Raw genomic sequence first — 21,632 nt, 5'->3', positions numbered from 1 at the left:
AATTCTGCCTTAGATCCACACTAGCTGTGTGAGCAAATCATCTTTGCTTCATTTGTAAAATGGGGATAATAATAACAGCTCTATCCTAGGGTTGTTGTGAGATTTAAGTGAAATATTCATATAGAATACACACACATATATGTATACACACACAAACATATGCATACATAATCTGATATGCATATGCATACATACATAATAATAGCATATTTATATGGTACCATTCTAAATGAGAGCTATATTATTACTGTTCTGTTGAGGCAACCATGGTTAGGTGACTTGCCCAAAGTCACTCAGCTAGTAAGTGTCTGAGGCTGGATTTGAACTCAGCTTCTCCTAACTGCTCTATCCACTGTGCCACCTAGCTGCCCCTATTATTACTATTATTCTAAATAATGAGAATCTTAGGAACGGAAGGTGAGGACTTTCCCCTGGGTGATTGTATCACAGGTATCTGGTCTGCACACTTTAGCTATAAACTCTAAGGAATCTGTAGTACACCCTTGTCCTATGTATTATTTGCTCCCCTGACCCTGCTTCTTTGATTGAGCACCTACCCGTGGTGGAAGGTTCCACTAGGAAACTAGAAGAGAAGCCCAGGGACTTCCAAAAGACAGGAAGTCTCCCTCCCCACTCTCCCCTGCCCCAAGCATATATTCCATGTCTTAAAGAGTGAAGGTCCCATATTCAAAGGCACTATGGATGGAGCAAAGGACCCAGATGTCCAGGCTCTCCATCTCATCATCAGATTTTAACCCTTTCCAAGGGTCCCAAAACACCTTAAAATAAGCTGGTCCCAATGCTTCTACAGAAGGACCCTGGAAGTGAAAGAAACTACTCTAGCCAGAAATGTCTCCAATAGTGTGATGGAAAGAACCTGGGTAATCAGAGGTCCTGGGTTCAAATCCTGTCTCTAGCACTTTTTAACTCTGTGACCTTAAGCAAGTCACTTGGTCTTTCTTGACCTCAGTTTTTCATATGTAAAATAAAGGTTTTAGATTGGATGAGTTCTAAGGTCCTTTCTGGTTCTGTTTCCTTGACACTGGCCCCCAGAGACAGCTTTGTTGTTACCCTTGGTCCCATCCCCTTGTGCCAAACAGTTTAGTTTGTGACCTCATGGACAGACTCAACCCTGATTCCAGGACCTTGGCTTCTTCCTTACCGACAAGGTCTCCTCTACAGGAATGGAGACAGGGGTAGGCAGTTTGGGACAGTCCTGCTTCACCCAGGACTGATAATGCAGTTTGTAGGTGGGCACTGGATACAAGAGGTCAGTCTCCCTGCTAGGGTCAGCTACCTCAACCACCGACTCAGGCTTATTCTCTAGGCTCCAGGAGCCCCTTCCTTCCTCAAGCAGGGATCTCTGGGTCCATTGAGTCTCTGGTTGGAGGCTTCCTTGCTCAGTCCTCTCCTCTCCATCAGATACTGGGAAGCTCCAAAAAGGCTCATCATGAGCACTAGTGACAGAGGTAGGACTCTCCAGGAAAATAGGATTGTCAAAGAACAAGCTCTCCTCCTCTTCCCCCCACTCCACAGGAGAACTGAGGGGCTCGATTTGGGAAACCTCTCTGGGCTCCTCCTCCGGTCCACTGCTGTCTTCCTCAGAGTCGGCTGCCATGTGCAGGGACCTGGAGCTGATGCCTTGGTCCTGAGAATCTTGACCATGGGGGGAGAATCTTGGGAGCTCCACGGGGGAAGGTATGCAGCGCCTTAGCTCTTCTCTGAACACGTCTGTCTTTTCCAGCTCTTCTTCCAGGTCAAGGACACACATCTGGGCCTGTAGGATGCCAGCCCAGAACATGACTTGGGTAGAGTTGTTCTGGCTATCTCTCCCTGAGTGATGGCGTTCTCTTGGAGAACTGGGTGAGGTATCCCTATTTGATTTAAGGTAGTGTTCTGCAAGAGGTAATACCTGTGGGCTGTTGTTAGCACCCAGCATTCTGGGAATATCTTGGTTTGCTGGATCAAAAACCCAGGCTTGGTCCACACATGGTCCAGGAATCTCTGGAGGCCCATAGACTCCCTTTGGGTGTTCTCCAGAGAGTTGCTGAAGATTCTCCCCCATGTGGGCCAGGTGATAACCCATGGACTCAGGATGACCAGGGAGCCCTTGGCCATCCATCATCCTAGGAAGTGTAGTAGCCAGCTGAGGCCTGCCTGCTTCCTCTGCCTACAATCCCATTGTCTTTGTCGAGAGTAGGGCAGGTCAGAAAAGTCCCTATGTTGAACGTGGGTCTACCCTGTAAAGCCAAAGCAAACACCAGTTAGTGAATTCTGGGTGAGATCCAGCAATGCCTCCAAGGAAAATCACACCTCTGGGGGGCTCAGAAGAAAACAGAAAAGTATGGGGTAGCCCATTTTTCAGGGATGTGTGTGTATGTGTGTATGTATGTGTGTGTGTGTGGTGAGGGGTTTGGGATTTCTGCTCCAGCACAGGTTAAATGAGAGGATACCTGTGGATTTTCTTCCATTTATCCAGTATATAGCTTATTTATCCATAGTCATTTTATGTGAGCCCCCCTCAGATCTTAGCATAATGCCTGACACATAGCAGGTGCTTAATAAATGTTTACTGACTTTGCAGAATCAGAACCCATAAGAAGGGACCTTGGAAATGATTGATTCCAACCTTCCATCCATTGCAGGCATCTTCTCCTTCCTCATCCCTCCATGTGACAACCCTGACTGGGGTGGGGGAGATGCAGCCTCTCCTTAATACCGCTTGTCATCCTTCAGTTTTGTTATCTTGAGGCACATAGGGAAGAGGTGAGGTTCTCAAGGAAACCAGCTCAGCTGAATCTTAGACTCAACAATAAATACTCATTAATCACTTAAATCCTGCTCTGATACTTGCTAAAGGCAGCATGGTATGGTGAAGAGAGTACTGCCCTTGGAATCCTGGGTTCAAAACCTGCCTCAGAAACTTACTTGCTATCTAACCTTGGGTAGGTCCCTTCTCTGCCTCAGTTTTCTCTTCTGTGGATGTTGACTTTGGTGACCTCTGGGTTCTCTCCCAGCTTCAAATCTTTGAGCTTGTCTCTTTTAAGTCATTTCATCTCTTCTAAGCCTGAAGCAACTGACTAGGAAGCTGTTGTGACCTGTGTCTGGGGAGAGAGTGACTGTATCCCAGAAATCCTGGGTCCTCACTTAATGAACTCTACCCTTACTGTGTGACCTTGAGCAAGTCACTTCCCTATTCCCCCTACCCAGACTCTTCATCTGTAAAATGAGGGCATTGGACCAGAAGGCCTTGGAGGTCCTCTCCAGCTGTAGCTGAGCACACTAACAGCTGGGGAAACAAAAGCAGGACACAGACTCTTAAGGAATCTACAGTCAATTGGGGGGGGGGCAGTGGGAAGAATCAGAACTTCACTAATGCAAAAGGGGCTGAGGCTCTGCCTGAGCCTAGAGAGTTCAGTTGTGCCTGGAGCCCCTCAGGGAAGAAGCCCCTAGGTGCAGTGATGACACATTGGGAGGCAGCGAGGTGAAGAAGAGTGATAGCTGGAGTCAGGAAGAAAGGCCTGGATTTGAATCCTGCCTTCCCTGATGACCTTGGGCAAGTCACTTAATCTCAGATTTCCCATCTGTAAAATGAAGCTAAAAATAGCACCTGCCTCACAGGATTGTCATGAGGATAAGGTGAGATCATGTAATGAAAGGAATTTGCAAACCTTCAAGTGCTTTATCAGTCTGAGCTCTTTTTCTTTCTCCTCTTCCTGCTCCTTCCTCTTCCTCTTCTTTTTCTTTCTCCTACTTCCCCTCTTCCCCTCTTTCTCCCCTTCCTCCCCCTCCCCTTCCATCATCCCAGGGACACTGCCATTCTCTGGCCATGGCTACATTATTTAGATCCGGAGGAGGAGGACTTGGGCTAGATCACAGCTGTCCTGTGCCTCATCAGCAAGAATGCTCTAAGCAGCCCCTAGCTGAGGGACTCGAGCCTTTTTATCCATGACCCTTGTGTACTAACACCAGAATGTCAGCCTGACGAAGCACTTCTAGCAGATGGCCACCAGATGGAAAGCAAGAGCAAGACCTGCCAGCCCTCCTCAGGCTAGTTAGCAGGAGAAGGGGAATCCTCTTGTGGAATCCTAGACCCAGAGCTAGGAAAGACCTTGGACAGCTCCTCACGCAACCTGGTCATTTTCTAGTTGAGAAAACAGAGGGCCGGGGAAGTCTGCTGACTTCACCACGGTCATGCAGGCAGTTGGCGTAAAAGGTGGGATTTGAACCCAGGCCCAGTGCTCGGTCCACAGAGAAGACAGTGGGCAGGGCTAGGTAGACTGCAGCCTCCAGTAAAGACTCCTGAATCCTGGAGCTCTACTTCAATTGCCTCCTTTCACAGTGAAAAAAAACACCTGCTTTGTTCACTATTGTCCCTGAGCAGAATCGATGTGGATGCCCTTTGGGGTAAATTGAATGGGTGACAGTCATCTGTGCAAACATCTGCATAGAAAGGGAGGAACAGGAGGGAGGGCACTGGATTTAGCCTCAGAAAACCAGGGATTCAGTCCCATCTCTACCACTCACAAGATGTATGACCTTGGGCAAGTCGTTCAACTTTTCTAAGCCTTGGTTTGCCCATCTGTCAAATAGGGATGATCATACTCTCTCTTATAAATAAAGCTAACTAAACCAGGATTGTAGAATTGGGTGTTTCTATTATTATTATAATTGATTTAGGGAATAATAAGGTTAAACTGTAAGACCCTACAGGACAGAAGAGAACATCCAGAGAAAGAGAAGAAAGTTGAGGGTAGAAGCATTCTGTACGCAGAAGAGAACAGACTAGGGGATAACATAGGGAGGAGGTGCTCAGCTCAGGGATGCTCTTTGCTCATTGCTCTCATTTAAGGAAACTGAATTCCAAACAGGGAAACATGACTTGCCCAAGGTCATCTCCTCCTGGCTTAAAGGCTAAATGGACAGAAACATCTGAACACAATTCCTAGGTGAGAGAGATCCTGGATCAAGCTGCAGGAGGCAACAAAGGCAGGGTGTGGGCTAGAGGTGGGGAACCTGAAGCCTTGAGGACATATATGGCTGTCTAGGTCCTGAAGTGTGGCCACAGATTCCCCACCCCAGCCAGATATGTTTCTTCATCTCTAGAAGGAGGAGGCTGGCCTTGGCCCCTTTAGCTCTAAATTGACCATCCCATTCACTTAACCTGACTATGCCTGTTTCCTTATCAGTAAAATAGGGATAATAGTCCCTTGCAGTACCTACCTACCTCCCAGGGTTGTTGGGATGTTCAGCTGAGATGAAAAGGACTTGGTAACACTCAAAGCCTCATGGGAACATCAACTGCTACACAGACTTTTTGACTGTGGTCCTGCCCAAGCCATTAGAAGAAACCCAGATCTAAGAGACTTCCAACCTGCACAAAAATGGTGGCTATGGCCCCATCTGCATAGGTGGGCAGCCCTTGGCCCCCATAGGAGAAAGAGATTCAGCTCTCTGTTCAGGTGTGCAAAGAGCTTTCTCTACATGTATTAACTTATTTGAGCCTTAGAACAATCCCTTCAAGGAAGGTGCTATGCCCATTCTACAGATGAGGAAGCCAATCCTGAAAGAATTTATGGGACTTGTTTAGGATCCTATAGATGAAAATTATCTGAGGCAGGATTTAAATTTGGGTTTTCCTGCACTCTATTCACTCACTGGGTTCCCAATACTGAGCACTTTGGTCCGGTATCAAAGACCTCCCTCAGGCCTGTCTTTACTGAGAATCCTTCCCTGACTGCATAAGTTCTCATTCACTCCATCCTGGAAACTTCACTTCCCTTGGACAAAGAGCCCCATGATTTCTCTGGGTCCATCCAAGGCTGATGACTCAGGGACTGGTTTTGCCCATCCCATTTAGGAATGTGTGGCTGGAGGAAATGAATTGGAGAAGTCCCTGAGATGGAAGGAGGGAGAGACTCTGAGTCCATGCTCCAGAAGGGCAGGGAGCTGGCAAAGGGAGAAGACTGTGCACAGCGGTCAGATCTCTGCTCCAGGGGAGAGAGACATCTCCCCGGAGGCCCCACATCCTGCCAGGAAGGAAGAAAGACCTAGTTCATGCAAATACAGCCAATGAGAGAGAGGCAGAGAACAGAGAGGGGAGGGAGGAAGAGGGGAGGAAGGCAGAGACAGAGAGGGGAGGGAGGGAGAGACAGACAGAGAGAGGAGAGAGAGGAGGGGAGGAAGACAGAGACAGAGAGGGGAGGGAGGAGGAGGGGAGGATAGCAGAGACAGGGGGAGTGGGGAGAGACACAGAGAGGGGAGGGAGGAGGAGGGGAAGAAGACAGAGACAGAGAGGGGAGGGGGGGAGGGAGGAGGGGAGAAAGACAGAGATAGACGAGGGAGGGAGGAGGCAGGGCTCCTTAGAGGCTGCCTGCTTTTTGCTTCCTCTCCTTCCCCAAGTTCTCCCCCCCTGCCCCAGATGCTACAGGAGAAAGCAAACCAAGCAGGTTCCCCTCCACTATCCGCACTTGCCCCCACAGCCCCATCCTGAACCAAACTGGTCCAAGCTCAGCTCAGCAGAGGAAGAAACTGCTGCCTCCCTTTCCTTGTTCTCCCTCTTCTTGGAGCCCCCAGAAGGGAGGGGCTGCCACGCCCTTAATCCCACCCCATAATACTCTGCCTAAATAATGATAACGTAATGATAACAACAACATTTATGTGGCACTTTACAGTATTTCACTTGAAACTCACAACTACCCTGAGATGAAGGTGTTCTTATTACTCCCATTTTGCAGATGAGGAAACTGAGGCAGACAGAAGTTGTGTGACTTACCCAAGGTCACACTGTTAGTAAATGCTTGAGGCAGGATCTGAACTTAGGTCTTTCTTACTCTTCTTGGCTCCCTAGGAGCCAATGTGCAGCTCAATCCCTGTCTTCCTTCCTCTCCCTTTCCTCTTCCCTCACAAAACATCTGATCTCTCTACAACATGTCTGGCATTTCAGTCTTCTGGAGTCCAGAGGTTTTGATCCTTTTCTTTGTGTCTTGGACCCCTTGGGCAAGTAGTGAATGTTAGGAACCCCTTTTTAGAATCATTTTTAAATGCGTAAAATGTAATGTTGTTGGGTTGCTTTTTTTCTCTGACTCTATTTGGGGTTTTCTTGGCAAAGATACTGGAGTGATTTGCCATTTCTTTCTCCAGTTCATTTAATGGATGAGGAAACTGAGGTAAACAGAAATGAAGTGACTTGCTCAGGTCACACAGTGTCTGAAGCTGGATTTGAACTTCTGGAGTCCAAGTCTAGTGATCTATCTACTGTGCCACCTAACTGCCCCATAAAATGTAATAGGTAGGAATATAAAGGAAATCAATTATAGTGAAATACAGTTATTAAAACATATGTATATTTATATGTATGAACATATGAGTACATAAGTATATAGAGCAGGATTCTTAAACTGGGTGCTATAAACCTGTGTTATAGACACAAACACATATGCACACATATATTTCATATATGTAATATATATGTACATACATTACATATAACATTATATGAGATGTGTGTATATACCACACATGTATGTCTCAGATATATAACATGCTGTATGTGTGTAGACACATGCATATAACATGTTATATATGGGAGATATATGTATATACATGTATTCTTTCTTTCTCTTTCTCACAAGTTGATAGCACCCACGTTAACACTGCTCTAATTATATAGCTTAAGTATCCTGGTTCTGATCTCCCTTTGATTAACTCTCACCTGAACTACTTATAATAGCCACAACTGGTCTCCCTGCTTCAAATATCCTTACAAAAAATGGTCCTACAGCACAGGTAGGAAAAAGGAAGGAGAAGGGAATAGTATTTATATAGTGCCTACTATGAGCCAGGAACTGTGTTACACATTTTCTTTTTTAAAACAAATATAATGTCATTTGATCCTCATAACAACTCTAGGAGGTAGGTGCTGTTATTAATCACATTTTACAGAAGAGGAAACTGAAGCAAGCAGAAGTGAAGTGAGTTGCCCAGGGTCATACAGCTAGTAAGCATCTGAAGCTGGATTTGAACTCAGGTATTACTGACTTCAGGACCGGTGCTCGGTGCTCTATCCACTGTCTCACTGGCTGCCTCTAATGATCAAGACCACATCACTCCTCTACTCAAAAGACTTTGGTGGCTTTCTATTATCCTTGGGATAAAATACAATTTCTTTAGCTTGGCATTCATAGCCTTTTACAATTGTGTTCCTACCTGTCTTTCCAGCTTTATCATGCATTATTCCTTTCATATACTCCACATTCCAGCTGAACCGGAGCACTCATATTTTCCCAAATTTGATATCCTATTGCTTATCTCCTGAACCTCGAAAGAATTCCCTCCTTGAGGGCAGGGATGGCTTTTTCTTTTCCTTTGTCACCCCAGTGCAGAGTGGCTGGTACATGGTAAGTGAGGGTTTAGTAAATGCTCACTGATTGACTGATCGATTGGTTGATTGATGTGTACAGAGACTTCAGACTGTCCTCCCTCCATCCCTCTCCTCCTTCCCCACCCCTGTAGAACAACTTCATATGGATGAGGACTTTCCTCCTTCCTCACCACATTCCTTCACACACATCATCAGCTGTTTAGCACATTGGTTGAATTTTGCTGCTGTTGAATGGAAGGCAGACCAGGTCTCTGGAAGCCCGGATCTTATCGTTGATGGCTTCCCAGAGTCTCTGATGGGAGTTCTCAGAGCCTCAGGTGAACACTCCTCGATTTTCATGCCATAGCTGAGCACTCGAGGTTTGAGAAGGGGCATTAGGCAAATGCGTTTCCCAGGATGATTGTGGGTCACTTCCTGACAACTAAGGAGGTCATAGTCTCGAATGCAGACACTGTTGCTTGGAACCCGTTGAAAAGCCTGGTTCGGGAGCCTGTGGGCTTTCATGGACTTGGAACCCCTGCTCTCCATCTCACATGGTTCTTTGTCCACCAGCCCTGGTCTGGCCCTTGAACCTCAACCTCTGAGTTGTGGAGAGTTCTGGAGTGGTTTGCCTAAGGGAAAGCTCCTGGGGGCAGGGGAGGGGTAAGCTTCCACCTTGACTTCCCTAGACCTTTTCTTTGCATTCCTTTGGATTTCTTTGCAAGGTCTCCAGGAGGTGGGGCAAGTGGAAGATTTAGGATTGACCAGGAAGGCATTTCAACCTGATCATAACCAGGAGGGTCATGGTGGTGATGGAGAAGGAGGGCATAGCACATATTGCCTTTCCATCTATCACAGAACCTTGGATGCTTGGCTGGGAGCCAGCAGGGGGGAGGGGGGAGCACAGGAGAAGTACTTTCTGATGTAGGCCGGAAGGAGTGGGGTGAGGGCTGAGAGGATGTGGCAGGATGCTATTAGCTCTGGGTTAGATACCATGCAAGAAATACCTGCTAACCAATTGATGGTTAATCATCACGTAATTAGCCTTTCATCTTCTTGCTGGGTTTTCTCACAAGATTATAAATTTAGAAATAGAAGGGACCTTAGAGATCATTAAGTCCTGCCCTTTATTTTACAGATGAGTAAACTGAGGCCCAGAGACATACAAAGACTTGTTGAGGATCACATAGGTAGTAAGTATCCAAGGTAGGATTTGAACTCAGGTCTCCCTGATTTCAAGACCAGCATACTACCCACCCACCCCTCTCCAGAGTCCTCCCAGAAGACTCTTCCCATACCTTGCTCTGCAGTCCCTTGTCCCTTACCAGGTCCCTCTCAGTGGATCCACATCACTCACCCCTCTAGGGCTGGAAGAAGGAGTAAGTTGGTCCGGACCTCCCCAGGGAGCAGCTCCGACCTCCGAGGTCTGTCCTCCCTGACAAATTAGCTAGCTTCCGCCTTCCGCCCTCCAGCTCCCAGTCACCTCCCCCATTGCTCCCCCAAGAGCTCTCCGTTCACACACTTCCTGCCCACAAGATGTAGCTTTGCCCAAGGGCGGTCCTCCTCTTCCCCTTTCTCTCTCTTTTCTGCTCCCTGCTCTGCCCAGTGGCTGCTCACCTGTCCCTGCACCAGGCTCAGAACTGGGGCCAGGCCTTGCCTTTCCCTGGTTCTCATAGGGACTGGGGTTGGCATGGAGGCAGGGGGAGAGATAGTCCCCCCCCTCCTCCCTAGCCCTGTGACTCTCAATCATCACTATGTCAGCCCTGTCCTTCTAACTCTTGTGCTCCTCTGGGGGACCTGATGTGGTTCATGGAAGCAGGTTGGCTGCCCATTTTCTCTGCTTTCCCACACTGGAGTTCCAGCTTTGGGACCTGTTTACCCAGCATGTGCATGTTTGAAGAATGTACCTGTGGGGTGCTCTAATCACTCCTCTCCTTTGCATACAGACTTCTGCAAAGACACACATGATCTCCACACCTCTTAGTGGGGGAGGGGGTGGAATAGGGCAGAGATTGCTAGCTTCATATATCAGATGTACACACTGAAAGTGGGTGAGGTGACTTACCTAAAGTCACACTGCTAAATCAGTCTTGGAACCAGAGTAGAAGTGGGGTCTTCTGACTCGCAGACTAGTCTATGTTCTATTAAGAATGCAGTACAAGCTGGAAAATCTATCTTCTTTTACCTTTGCTCTCAGGCTGGGAGTCCTGACCTTTGTCCTATGTTTGGCTGGGGGGGATTAAGTGCAATGGCACATGGCAGAGAGGGGCATTAACAAATAGACCCCCAAGAGCCCTGGCTTGAGATCAGGGTTGCCCCCAGTTCCCTCTTTCATGACAAGAAAAGAAATAGTTCTTGGAGCCCCAATGGGGAGAGCTCTCTAGGATTTAGGTCAACCTAGACCCCATGGTTGGGTTTAGATTACACAAAGATATAGAGGGAAAACCATTCTTCTCCTCTACACAGGCCCAAGAACCAAGGCTGAGCTGACCAGCAGGGCCTCTCAAACTGTAACAGATCAACATCCTTTCCAAGTCTAAACGGATGAGCCTATGATCTTATGAGCTACAATTAGGGCAAGGCAACTGGGACTTTGCCTCAGGGCACAGATATCCACGGGATGCCTTTCTTCTCAGTGATTTTCTGGCCTATCACCCCATAATTTTCAGGTCTTTTCTAGGCCCATGTCATGATCCCCAAATCTATATCATGACATCTCATTTCCTTGCCTAGCTCCTGTCCACTACTCACAAGGGTCCTGTCCCTGTCACATGCTTCTCTCAACATCCACCTTTGCCCAAGGCCAGCCTGTCACCTTTCTCCATCCAGCAATACTAACAAGGGCTTGACTCTCTGGGGAGTGGGTTGCTACTCCTCTGGTACAGCTATCAGCTATGTTGGCTGGGCCAGATTGTCTATCACACCACCTCCCATCCATCCCTCTGCCCCTCCCCAATGAATTCACCCCAGGAGCAAGAATGGCTGGTTAAGTCCAGCCAATAACCCCAGATTCTCACCCCCCTGGGTCCTTCCCTTCTTGCTTCAGGTCATGCAGAGTCCAATCCACCAGCCTCAGCCTGTCCTTGATGTACAAACTGGACAGACAGGCCTACAGTAGGGCAAAGCCTTCCTCTTGCCCCTAATACTTTCTTCTGGGAGCATAAGCTCACTTCCTGTTTGCTTAAAAAGGAAGCTGGGTAGTAGCAGGTAGTGAGTGGGATGAACTCTTGAGACAGAGCTGCTCTATAGGGCCAAGAGAAGGGATTAGATCTCCTGCAGGGGGCTAGGCTCAGCCTCAGAGTTCTTGGCTCTTAGCCCATCATCATCAGATACATCCTCACACACACTTCCACAGTCCCTGAAAGTGAGTACAAGATCAGGGTTGTCAGCATCCAACTGTCCTGACTTCCTTCTCAGATGTATTCTCCACTAGTTTGACTAACCATCACCACTAACAATGAGGCGTCACAGGGTAATGAGGCTAGGGACACAGGCTAACAGATTCTAGCCTTGCCCTGGGTCAACATGCTTCTAGATGTATTTTCATTGGGTACTTCTCCTTTCCAAGAAGACCCCACTGGAGCCACCCAGTTTCACTTCTACCTATCTGGATGAAATTCTCTAGCTTCCTGAAGCCCTTAATGTACAAACTGGACAGGCAGGCAAGCAAAGCCCTGCTCTTGCCTCTAACCCTCTCTGCTGGCAACATGAGCTCCTCCTTCTCCTATCTATCTGAAATCTCCTCAGTCTCCCATGCTGGGTCATCATCTGTGTCACAAATAGGCATGTCCCATTCCTGTTCTGGGCTCTCTTTTCCTTCTACGCATTCTCTCTCTCTCTCTCTCTCTCTCTCTCTCTCTCTCTCTCTCTCTCTCTCTCTCTCTCTCTCTCTCTCATCAGCTCTCATGTGTCCACTTATCTCTATGCAGAAGATTCCCAGATCAATCTCATCGACCCTCATGTGTCCACTTATGTCCATGCAAAAGACTTCCAGATCAATAGATCTCATCAGCCCTTACGTGTCCACAGAAAACTCCCACATCTATAGATCTCATCAGCTCTCATGGATCCAGTTATCTCTATGCAGAAGACTTCCAGATCAATAGCTCTCATCAACTCTCATGTGTCCACTTTTCTCTATGCAAAAGACTCCCAGATCTACAGATCTCATCAGCTCTCATGTGTCCAGTTATCTCAATGCAGAAGACTTCCAGATCCATAGAACTCTCTCATCTCTCTCTTGAACTCCAGTCCTGAATCTCCAATGCGTTGTTAGAAATTTCTGCCTAGTTTTCCCAGAGCCATCTTAAACTCACTATACCCCAAATAGAATTCATTACTTGCCCCTTCCTCTCTCTTCTGATATTTGCTGTTCCTGTTGAAGACAGCACCATCCTCTCGGTCATCCAGAATTGTACCTTCAGAGTTACCCTCTATTCCTCCCTTTCCCTAACTCCATTCCACATCCTAACAGCTGCCAAATCTTGTCAACTAGGTGACTAGATCGCTGAGTCTGGAGTCAGGAAGACCTGAGTTCAAATCCAGCCTCAGATGCTTTACTAACTATGTGACCCTGGGCAAGTCACTTCACTTCTGTCTGCCTCAGCTTAGACATCTTCAGCTAGCACCTACCTCCCAATGTTATTGTGAGGATCAATTTAGAATAATTATAAACTGCTTTGCACCGTGTCTGGCACATAGTAAATGCTAAATAAATGTTAGTTATTATTAGGAGCTATTATTAATTCTACCTCCATGATCTCTCTTGTATTCCTCCCTTCCTCTCCATTCCCATGGACAAAATTCTTGTTCAGACAGTTATTCCTCTTCACTTGTAGTCTTCAAAGAGCTTCCTAATTGTTCTCCTTTCCTTGTCTCTCCACTCTTCAATGTATCCTGCACACTGTTGCACACGATGCATCCAGATACCAAAATTATGCTCTTAAAGCTCAGGTCTAATGATGATACTTGTCTCTAGATACTCTTACCTCTAGAAATATAAATGTCAGGGTTTGGCATTTAAAATCTGGCTCTGGCCAATCTTTCTAGACTCTCCCTACCACACACAGACACACACACACACAGACACATACACACACACACACACACACACACACACACACACACACACACTCTATGTTCCAGCCATACCGGCAGACTTATTATTTCCTGTACACATAATTCCACCCTCTGCAGCTCGGGACAGACCAGTCATGATGACTAGAAGGTTCTCCCTCCTCACTTCTACATGTCAGGATTTCTAGTCTCCTCAAGGCTCAGCTCAAGTGCTTCTAGCCCTTCCTGATTTCGCTTTGGAGGCTAGACTTCTCATCTCCTCAGAAATGACATTGTATAGACTTGGAATAGACTATGCATCGTATGAAATGTATGCTGTACATGTTGTTTCTTCTCAGTGGAAGGTAAGCTTCTTGAGGTCAGGGATTGTTACATTTTTGTCTTCAACTCCCCAGTTCCTAATGCAGTGCGTGGCACGCAGCAAGTGTTTAATGAATGTTTTTAAATTGAATTAAGAGCTATGTGCAAAAGCCAGTCAGACCACTATAGGAAGAACTGTTTGCCCTTGGATGAAATGTTTGCTGAAACAAATTAAATTAGGCTCATAAGACTTTAGATTTATCCAATTCTCTTATTTCATAGAGGAGCCCTCTGGAGGTAAGAGAGAGGTGTTTTGCCTAAGGTCATAGAGGTAGAAAGTTCCAGAGCTAAGTTTTAAATCTTGTTCTTTTTTTTTTTTTCAGTTGAATTGATTTGGACAGGTGCTGATCTGCTGGGGAGAGAGCCCAAGGAAGGCACAACTCAAACCTCTCCTTCACCCCACATACGCCCCTTAGGAAGGGCAGGAAGCGATTACCTTGGGACTCACAGAAGCTACAGTCTCCTGGCCTGGATTCCCAATAGTTGGAGGAAGGTGTAGTAACTTTTAAAAACTTCAAAAATTTCACCCCCACTGGAGTTCTCTTTTTTGGGGATATTGCAAGACAAATTAAGGTTAAGATTAATAATAACAACAATATACAATAATTAATAATATATAAAATAATATGACTAGTATTTGTAGGATACTTCAAGGTTCGTGAAGTACTCAACAAATAGTATTCCGTTTGATCTTCACAACATCCCTGGGAGACTGACGCTGTTATTATTTCCATTTTACAGAAAAGGAAACTGAGGCTGAGGGAGGTTAAATGATTTCCCCCAGGAAAGTATCTGAAGCAGGATCTGAACTCAGGCCTTCAGACTCCTGCACTCTATCCTTGGTGCCTCCCATTTTAGAAAGAGATATGGTATCAGAGGATTTGGGTTCAAATCCTAGCTTTACCATTTACTATCTCTCCGTCCTTTGATCAGTTACTCTTCAGGCCTCAGTTTCCACATCTGTACAATAAAGGGGTTGGACCTTTTGTCCAGTTCTAGGTATATGATCCTGTAAGTGGCAGATTCTCTGATTCTCTGATTCCAAATTGAATCCTAGAGTTAGAGCCCAAGAGCTAAAGCCAAAGACCTTAGTTGGAGGCAGAAGAGGTTTGTCCCATCTCCTCATTTTACCCAATGGGAAACTGAGGCTGGAGAGAGAAAAGACCTGCCCAGAGTCACAGGGAACATGATTCAGGGCTCCTTGATCACTTCATCTTCCTTCCTTTCTACCTCATTTCTGCCACTGAGGTGACAAAGTTGGGTCTAAAAATGAAAAGCCTTTCAATCCTGCTGTGGTCAGAAGATGCTTGTGTGTGTGAACATGTGTGCGTGTGTGCATATGTATGTGTAAATATGTGAGTATGAGTGTGAATGAGTGTGTGTGAGAGTGAAAGAGAGCATATGTGTGTTTGAGCGTGTGTGAATCTGTGAGTAAGAGTATGTGTGAGTGTGTAAGGAGGGAGAAGGACTCTTGATGGGTAGTGAGAGAACAGAGCTCTGTGACTCAGGACTGTTGCTTATGTGTCTCTTTCCTGGTCTTGTCCTAGGGGCTGGCTGTGTAATCAGCCTCCACTCTCTCCACTCCACTTCTCCCTGGCCTGTCTGCATATCTGTAGTCTAGGAGGTGGGTGTCCCAGAAAGGCTGAGGTTTCAGCAGACGCTTTAGGCTCTGAAACATGTTCACGAGAGAAGGGATGGTGATGGAGGTCTAGATTCAAAGTCATTTTATTTTTTTCTCTCCTGAAAATTTTTCTTTGCTTTATAGACAGAATGGAGAAAAGGAAGAAGCCAGGATGAAGAGAGAGAAGAGCAAGCACGTGTCTGCTTCATCAAAGGACATGCGGTCATTTGACTAATCTTTGATGGATTTGGAAGCCAAGCCTGTTTCTCTGCTGTACTCAGGATACAGCAACCTTTGGGGCAAAGGATGCCTTTAAATCCAATTCATGCATGAGTCATGATGTCACGCATCACATGGTGACCTCATTGGATCTCCCCCAAAATGAAGGATGGACAACATAGATAGGCAGGATAGGACTTGTGATGCTTTTAGGGGGTCGAACGAATACCCCTTACAAATCTGAAGTGGCACAATGGTCAGTTCATTCATTTGTACAATCATTTTTTATTTTGCCTCAAGGGCAGCTACATGGTGCCATAGTGCATAGAGTACTGGGCCTGGAAGCCCCATCCTCCTGAGTTCAAATCTAGCCTCAGATACTTAATAGTTATGTGATCTTGGGCAAGTCACTTCACCCTTTTTTGTCTCAGTTTCCTCCCCTGTAAAATGTGCTGGAAAAGGAAATGGCAAACCTCTCCATTATCTCTGCCAAGAAAATCCCAAATGGGGTCACCAGGAGTTGAACACAATTGAAAAACTCAACATCTTTTTCTGGAAAGGCCTCAAGTTAAAGGAGGGGAGGGGGTTGTCTCTCACAGTCTACCTTTTAAGCATCATCCCCTCCCTAATCCTCTTTTAAAATGTAAATAGAAGAGATCTGGCACTCTTTATGGTATGTATCCAAATAGTATGAGGATACAATAGTACATAGCCTGGTGAATTTGACTGACATGGCAGTCAGTTTGGCTGACCTGGTTTTTCCTCTTTCTTTGTTATAAAGAATGGATTTTTGGGAGGGGAGGGGAAAAGGATACATTGGGAAGTAAAGGTGAAGTAAAATCAAGAGATATCCATAAAAATTTAAATTGAAAAAAATAAAGAAGTAAATATGCCTTGGAAGAATGACAGATTGAGTCCCTAAGAAGCTTATTTATTTATATACCAATATATATATATATCAATGTATTTACCAGACACTTTGAGGAAGGTGAGAGAATTAGGGAGGATTCTGGGAGGGATAGAGAGGATACCAACAAGGTAAGAGAGGGGAGAGATCCGCCCACTTCCCAATTCTGCCTCACTTATAGGTAGCAGATAAATCTCTCTCTTCATTCTCAGGTTCATGCTCTGAATTCCCTTACCCTTTTCTGTTAGGCTGGAAAAGTAGCCTGACCTCTTGGTACCAGGCATCACAAGAGGGAAGGGTGTAAGTGGTGACTTTAGGCAGGATGGGTGAGGAAACCACCCAGGAAGGCATCCCAGGTGCCAGGAACATAATAGGCATTAAGAAACAGGGAAATCTTGTGATTCTAATAATATCACTCATTTTGGGGATGTAGGGAGGCAAAGTCTTTGAAACTCTGGGAGAGAAACAGAAGGAAAGCCCTGATTAATGTCTAGGTGGGAGGAGTCAGCTGCTTGTGGCAGGATTTGTGGGGAAACTTTTGTTTGCCCAAACTTGCCTCCTTTTACCACATTGCTGTTACCGTATCTGCTTTTCCACCATTTGCCACTCCTTAGGGTTAAGGCATTGAAGGACAATGCTAAAGGATACAAATATTTCTTTGCAGTATTGATATATTAATCAATACTGGCCATTAACATCTTATCTTAAATTATTCACATTCAGATTCAAGGGTTCTTAACCTGAGATCCATAAACTTTTTTTTTAAATACAATTTTTGTTGGCTATTTCTATATAATTGGTTTCTCTTGTAAGCCTAAGTATTTGATTCTGCACATTTAAAAATGATTCTGAGAAGGGGTCCATAGACCTCCCCAGATTGCCAGAGAGGTCCACAACATAAACAAAGGTTAAGAACCCTTGGATAAGAAGAAAGCAAGGCTTTCAGGGGAAGGGAAATTGAACCCTTAGGTTTGGAGGAGAGAGAAATAGAAGAAAAAAATCCAGAATACAACAAGGATGGGGAAAGGCTACTAGAGACGACAGACCCAAGTGAAAGTGAAAGGTTTAGACTAGGCACAGGGCAGGCAGGGCATTACTATGGATGTGGAATGGGGACAACATGGAGCACCATCTTAAAGGGATGTTTGTGGAAATTCTGAAACATGAACTCTTTTCAAGGTCACACTGCTAGAAAATGTCAGAGGTGGCATTCTGACTCCAAGTCCAGCTTTCTGAATTCAGACGACTTACAAAGCACTTTCCTCCCAACTGCTAAGGAGCCCAAGAATGATCATCCTCAGTTTTTTGACAAGGAAACTTCCTGAGTCACTGACACTAAATAGGAATAGCCTGAGGGTCACGCACCCTTCTTTGGGGAGAAGAAAAATAGGAGGCTTCTTCCACTATGCTTTCCCCACTGTCTTTCCAAGACATTTTGCAATTTCCTTCCTCCACATCTTTGCTCAGGTCATTTCCCCCTGCCTAGAAAGACTCTCTCTCTTCTTTGCCTCTCCTTTGAGACCCAGCTCCAATATTTAACCTCCTGTTCAAGTCTGGATTTGGAATCAGAGGGACAGGTTCTGCTACTTCCTCATCATAGGGACTTGGGGAAGTCATTTCACTTGTATAGCCCCAACTGCAAAATGAGAGTTAGAGTGGGTGCTTCTAAGGTATACTACCAGCTCTAAATCTTACGACAGCCTCTATTTCAGCTCAAATCTCACCCTCTGCAAGGGGTCCTTCCCCTTCCCCACCACCACATCCAAAACAGAACTCATTAGCTTTTTCTCCAAGTCCCTCCCCTGAACTTCTCTACTGAGGGGTGTATGGGGTGCTCAGGAGGTCTAGCACCTTTGGTGTAAGGGCTTCTCATCCACCTCCAGTGTCCTCCCAATTCACCTGACTCTCACCTGTGGCTCCAAGAAGCTGTAGCATGAACGGCAGTCACACCTTGGCAAAACCAGGAGAGTGGCTGAACGAGAATGAGGGTCACTGTCAGGCTTCAAACCTGTTGGTGAGTAGGGGACTGTCTACTCTAAGCAGTGGAATAGACAGATGAGAACAATTTGTTCCAATAGTCACAAAGGCAGTTGAAGCAGGCTCTGTGGAGTGCTTAGAGCTTGGTCAAATGCTGAAGATGTCAAAGTCATCCATTGAGTCTTAGGCCACTGCCAGTCATCCCAAATTTTGTCCTGCCACTGGACTTCCAATGATTCAGGAAGAGAGAGTGAAAACTTTGTGCAACTCTGCCTCACTTCAGTCTAATTCATGTGAAAGTCAAGCTATCCCCTTATAACAATTACTGCCCAAGGAACCAACCTCCCTTGCAGTGATCTGGTCTCTGAACCTTAGTACCATCCTCAACAGCTCACTCACATTTTCTCTACAAATCCAATCTGTCACCAAGACTCATCATTTCTACCTGTTATCTGCATTCTCTTTCCTCTGACACTGCTACTGCTTGGTGCAGACCCTCATCCCCTTAGGCCTGAACTGTTGCAGTAGCTGCTGGTGGGTCTGTCTGCCTCATGTCTCTCCCCACTCCAATCCTTCCTCCATTCAGTCACCAAAGCACAAGTCTGATCATGTCACTTCCACCCTACACTCAGTAAACTTCATTGGCTCCCTATAGCCTTCAGGATCAAATACAAAATCCCCTATTTGACTTTTAAAGTCCATCACAACCTGATCCCTCCTTACCTTTCCAGTCCTTGTACTCAGTGACCTGGTGACATTGGCCTCATTGCTATTCCTAGAATAGGATAAACCCTCTCCCAACTCCAAGGTTTTCATTGGCTGTCCTCCAGGCCTGGAGCACTCTTCATTTCTACCTCCTGACTTCCCTGACTTCCTTCAAGACTCAGCCCATCCCACCTTCCACAGGAGGCCTTTCCATTCCCTCTATCCCCCACATTGCTAGGGTTTCCTCCTGGGCTCACTTCACCACCTATCTATACAGATTCATGATGTATGTACAATTTTCTTTTGCATGTTGTCTCCATGACCTCCAGGACAGGCACTCCTTAAAGGCAGTGAATGTCTTCTGCTTTCTTTGTATCACCAGTGCTCAGCACAGAGTCTGGCATCTAGTAAGTACTTAATAAATACCTGCTTGCTTGACGTGCTGGCCCTTTAAGGTTTTCAAAGAACTTTCCTTACAGTAACCTAGTTTACTAACAAGTGCTGTATCATCCCCACAGGTTTATAGACAAGAAACCTAAAACTTGGGAAAGTTGTGTCTGTCCCTTTATTGTTACAGACCCTTGGAACACCACAGCCTGGAGGGATATTCAAGTCTACAGGTTAATGTTTGCTCCTCTACAAGGACCTGTTTCCTGCTTATATAAGCTGTAATACCACACAGGGATGTTTTTATTTTCCCAATTTGATCGAAAGCACTTTAAAGGCAGGGGTCACATTTTAAAACTTTGTTTTCCCTGCAGAAATGGATGTATACTTTTAGTACAGGATAAATATTTGTTGTTCAGATGAGGTGGTTCATCATTTCACAGGTGGGGAAATGGAGGGCCAGAGAGTTTGTGACTTTCTCAAGGTCACACAGACAGTGACATTTGAACATAGATCTTCTAACTCCAGAGCCGGTGAGCCCTGTACCAAGCTCCCAAGTCAGTAGATCCGAGGGCAAAATAGGGTTTAAATTCTTGTGCTCTGGAAGAGGGGTCTAATTCATGGCTCTTAGAACCAGAGACCAAGCCCTTCTCTTGATGGAAGGGAGGACTTAGCATGAGGCAAGCGAATGCCATGATTTTGGAATTTTGGGGCATACTGTTATTTTTAGGCTCTTCCCTCTACTGCCTTCTTCTGTTGTTCAGATACTGCTCTGTGGTGAGAAAGTTGACCTTTATCCCGCTTCCATGGCCTTGCTCTACCTGAATTTTGGCTCTCATTAAGTTTCCATGTCCTTCTCCTGATGGAGACTCCACTCTTTCCTAACAGCATCTTTAGAGTGGTTAGATTTCCTACATGTTTATCTCTGCATGTGCTATTTTCCCCTACATATAAGGCCCTTGAGGACAGGGAGTTTCATTTGTGACTTTGTGTATCTAGTGCCTAGCACACTGTCTATGTGGTACATAGAAAGTGATTAATAAATATTCGGTGAATGACTGATCTCCTCACAACTTGATGGGTGCAAAGGTATTATAAGAGGCATCTGGTGGCTCAGTAGATAGAGCACTGGGCTTGGAATCAGGAAGATCTGAGTGCAAATCTGACCTCAGACACTTTCTAGTTGCATGATCCTGGGCAAGTCACTTAACTTCTGATTGCCTGACCAAATGGACCCACTGGATCCACTGGAGAAGGAAATGGCAAATCATCCCAGGATCTTTGCCAAGACAACCCCAAATGGGATCATCAAGGGTCAGACATGATTGAAATGACCAAACAACACACAACCAAAGGTAATATGGCACAATGGAACAAGTATTGGACTTGACATCACGAGGATCTGGGTCCTCATCCCACCTCAGACACTTATTAGTGATGTGACCATCTCAAATTGCTTCATCCCCTTGGATCACAGTTTCCCTATCAAAATGAGGGCATTAGACTAGGTGCTGGTCTTGGAGCTACCCTTCAGCTCTACATCTATGAGTCATTGATCCCTTTCTGGGATCAGTAATCCAGACTGTTAATGCAGGATTCTCCCTCCACCCTTTACCATGTATAATCCATGCCATTCATCTCTACCACTCTTCAAATCATAACTGTTGTTGTCTGCTGGTCATATGACCAGAGTTTGGGATGTAGAAGAATAAGACAGAGAGGCAGGAAGATATAACAGAGTAATATTCTTCAGAACCAGGGACAGAGAGGTTCAAATTGCTGCCTCAGTCACTTACAAATCACTTGATTTCTGAGTCTCAGTGTTTTTTATCTATAAAATAGATAGAATAACAGCATTTCTATCACAGGGTTGATTCAAGGATCAAATCAGCTGATACACATAAAGGGCTTTGTAAACTTTAAAATGCTATATAACAGCAGCTATTATTATATTATTTATTATTATTTAATATTTTATTATTTTGCAACTGCTTATTATTGTTTATCATCATTTTATT

At 45.6% G+C, this 21,632-nt stretch overlaps 1 protein-coding gene across 8 annotated transcripts in view; it reads right to left on the bottom strand.

Moving 5' to 3' along the window:
- The window catches only part of PSD4 (pleckstrin and Sec7 domain containing 4), a 65,070-nt gene that overhangs the window by 20,918 nt on the left and 22,520 nt on the right, over nucleotides 1-21,632 (bottom strand). For 4 of the 8 annotated variants that reach the window (XM_072636789.1, XM_072636796.1, XM_072636794.1 and 1 more), the window contains exon 2: nucleotides 1,163-2,240. In XM_072636789.1, coding sequence (XP_072492890.1) covers nucleotides 1,163-2,125 — 963 coding nt within the window. In that variant the 5' untranslated portion in view covers nucleotides 2,126-2,240. Of the gene's footprint in view, nucleotides 1-1,162; nucleotides 2,241-9,660; nucleotides 11,311-11,379; nucleotides 14,278-21,632 lie in introns of those variants that run through there. The other 4 variants (XM_072636795.1, XM_072636791.1, XM_072636793.1 and 1 more) reach the window with 4 other exon arrangements.

The sequence above is a fragment of the Notamacropus eugenii genome, chromosome 1 (assembly GCF_028372415.1).
Source record: "Notamacropus eugenii isolate mMacEug1 chromosome 1, mMacEug1.pri_v2, whole genome shotgun sequence".
NCBI lineage: Eukaryota > Metazoa > Chordata > Mammalia > Diprotodontia > Macropodidae > Notamacropus > Notamacropus eugenii.
Note: the sequence above shows the minus strand (reverse complement) of the source record. Positions and strands in the feature narration are given on the sequence as shown.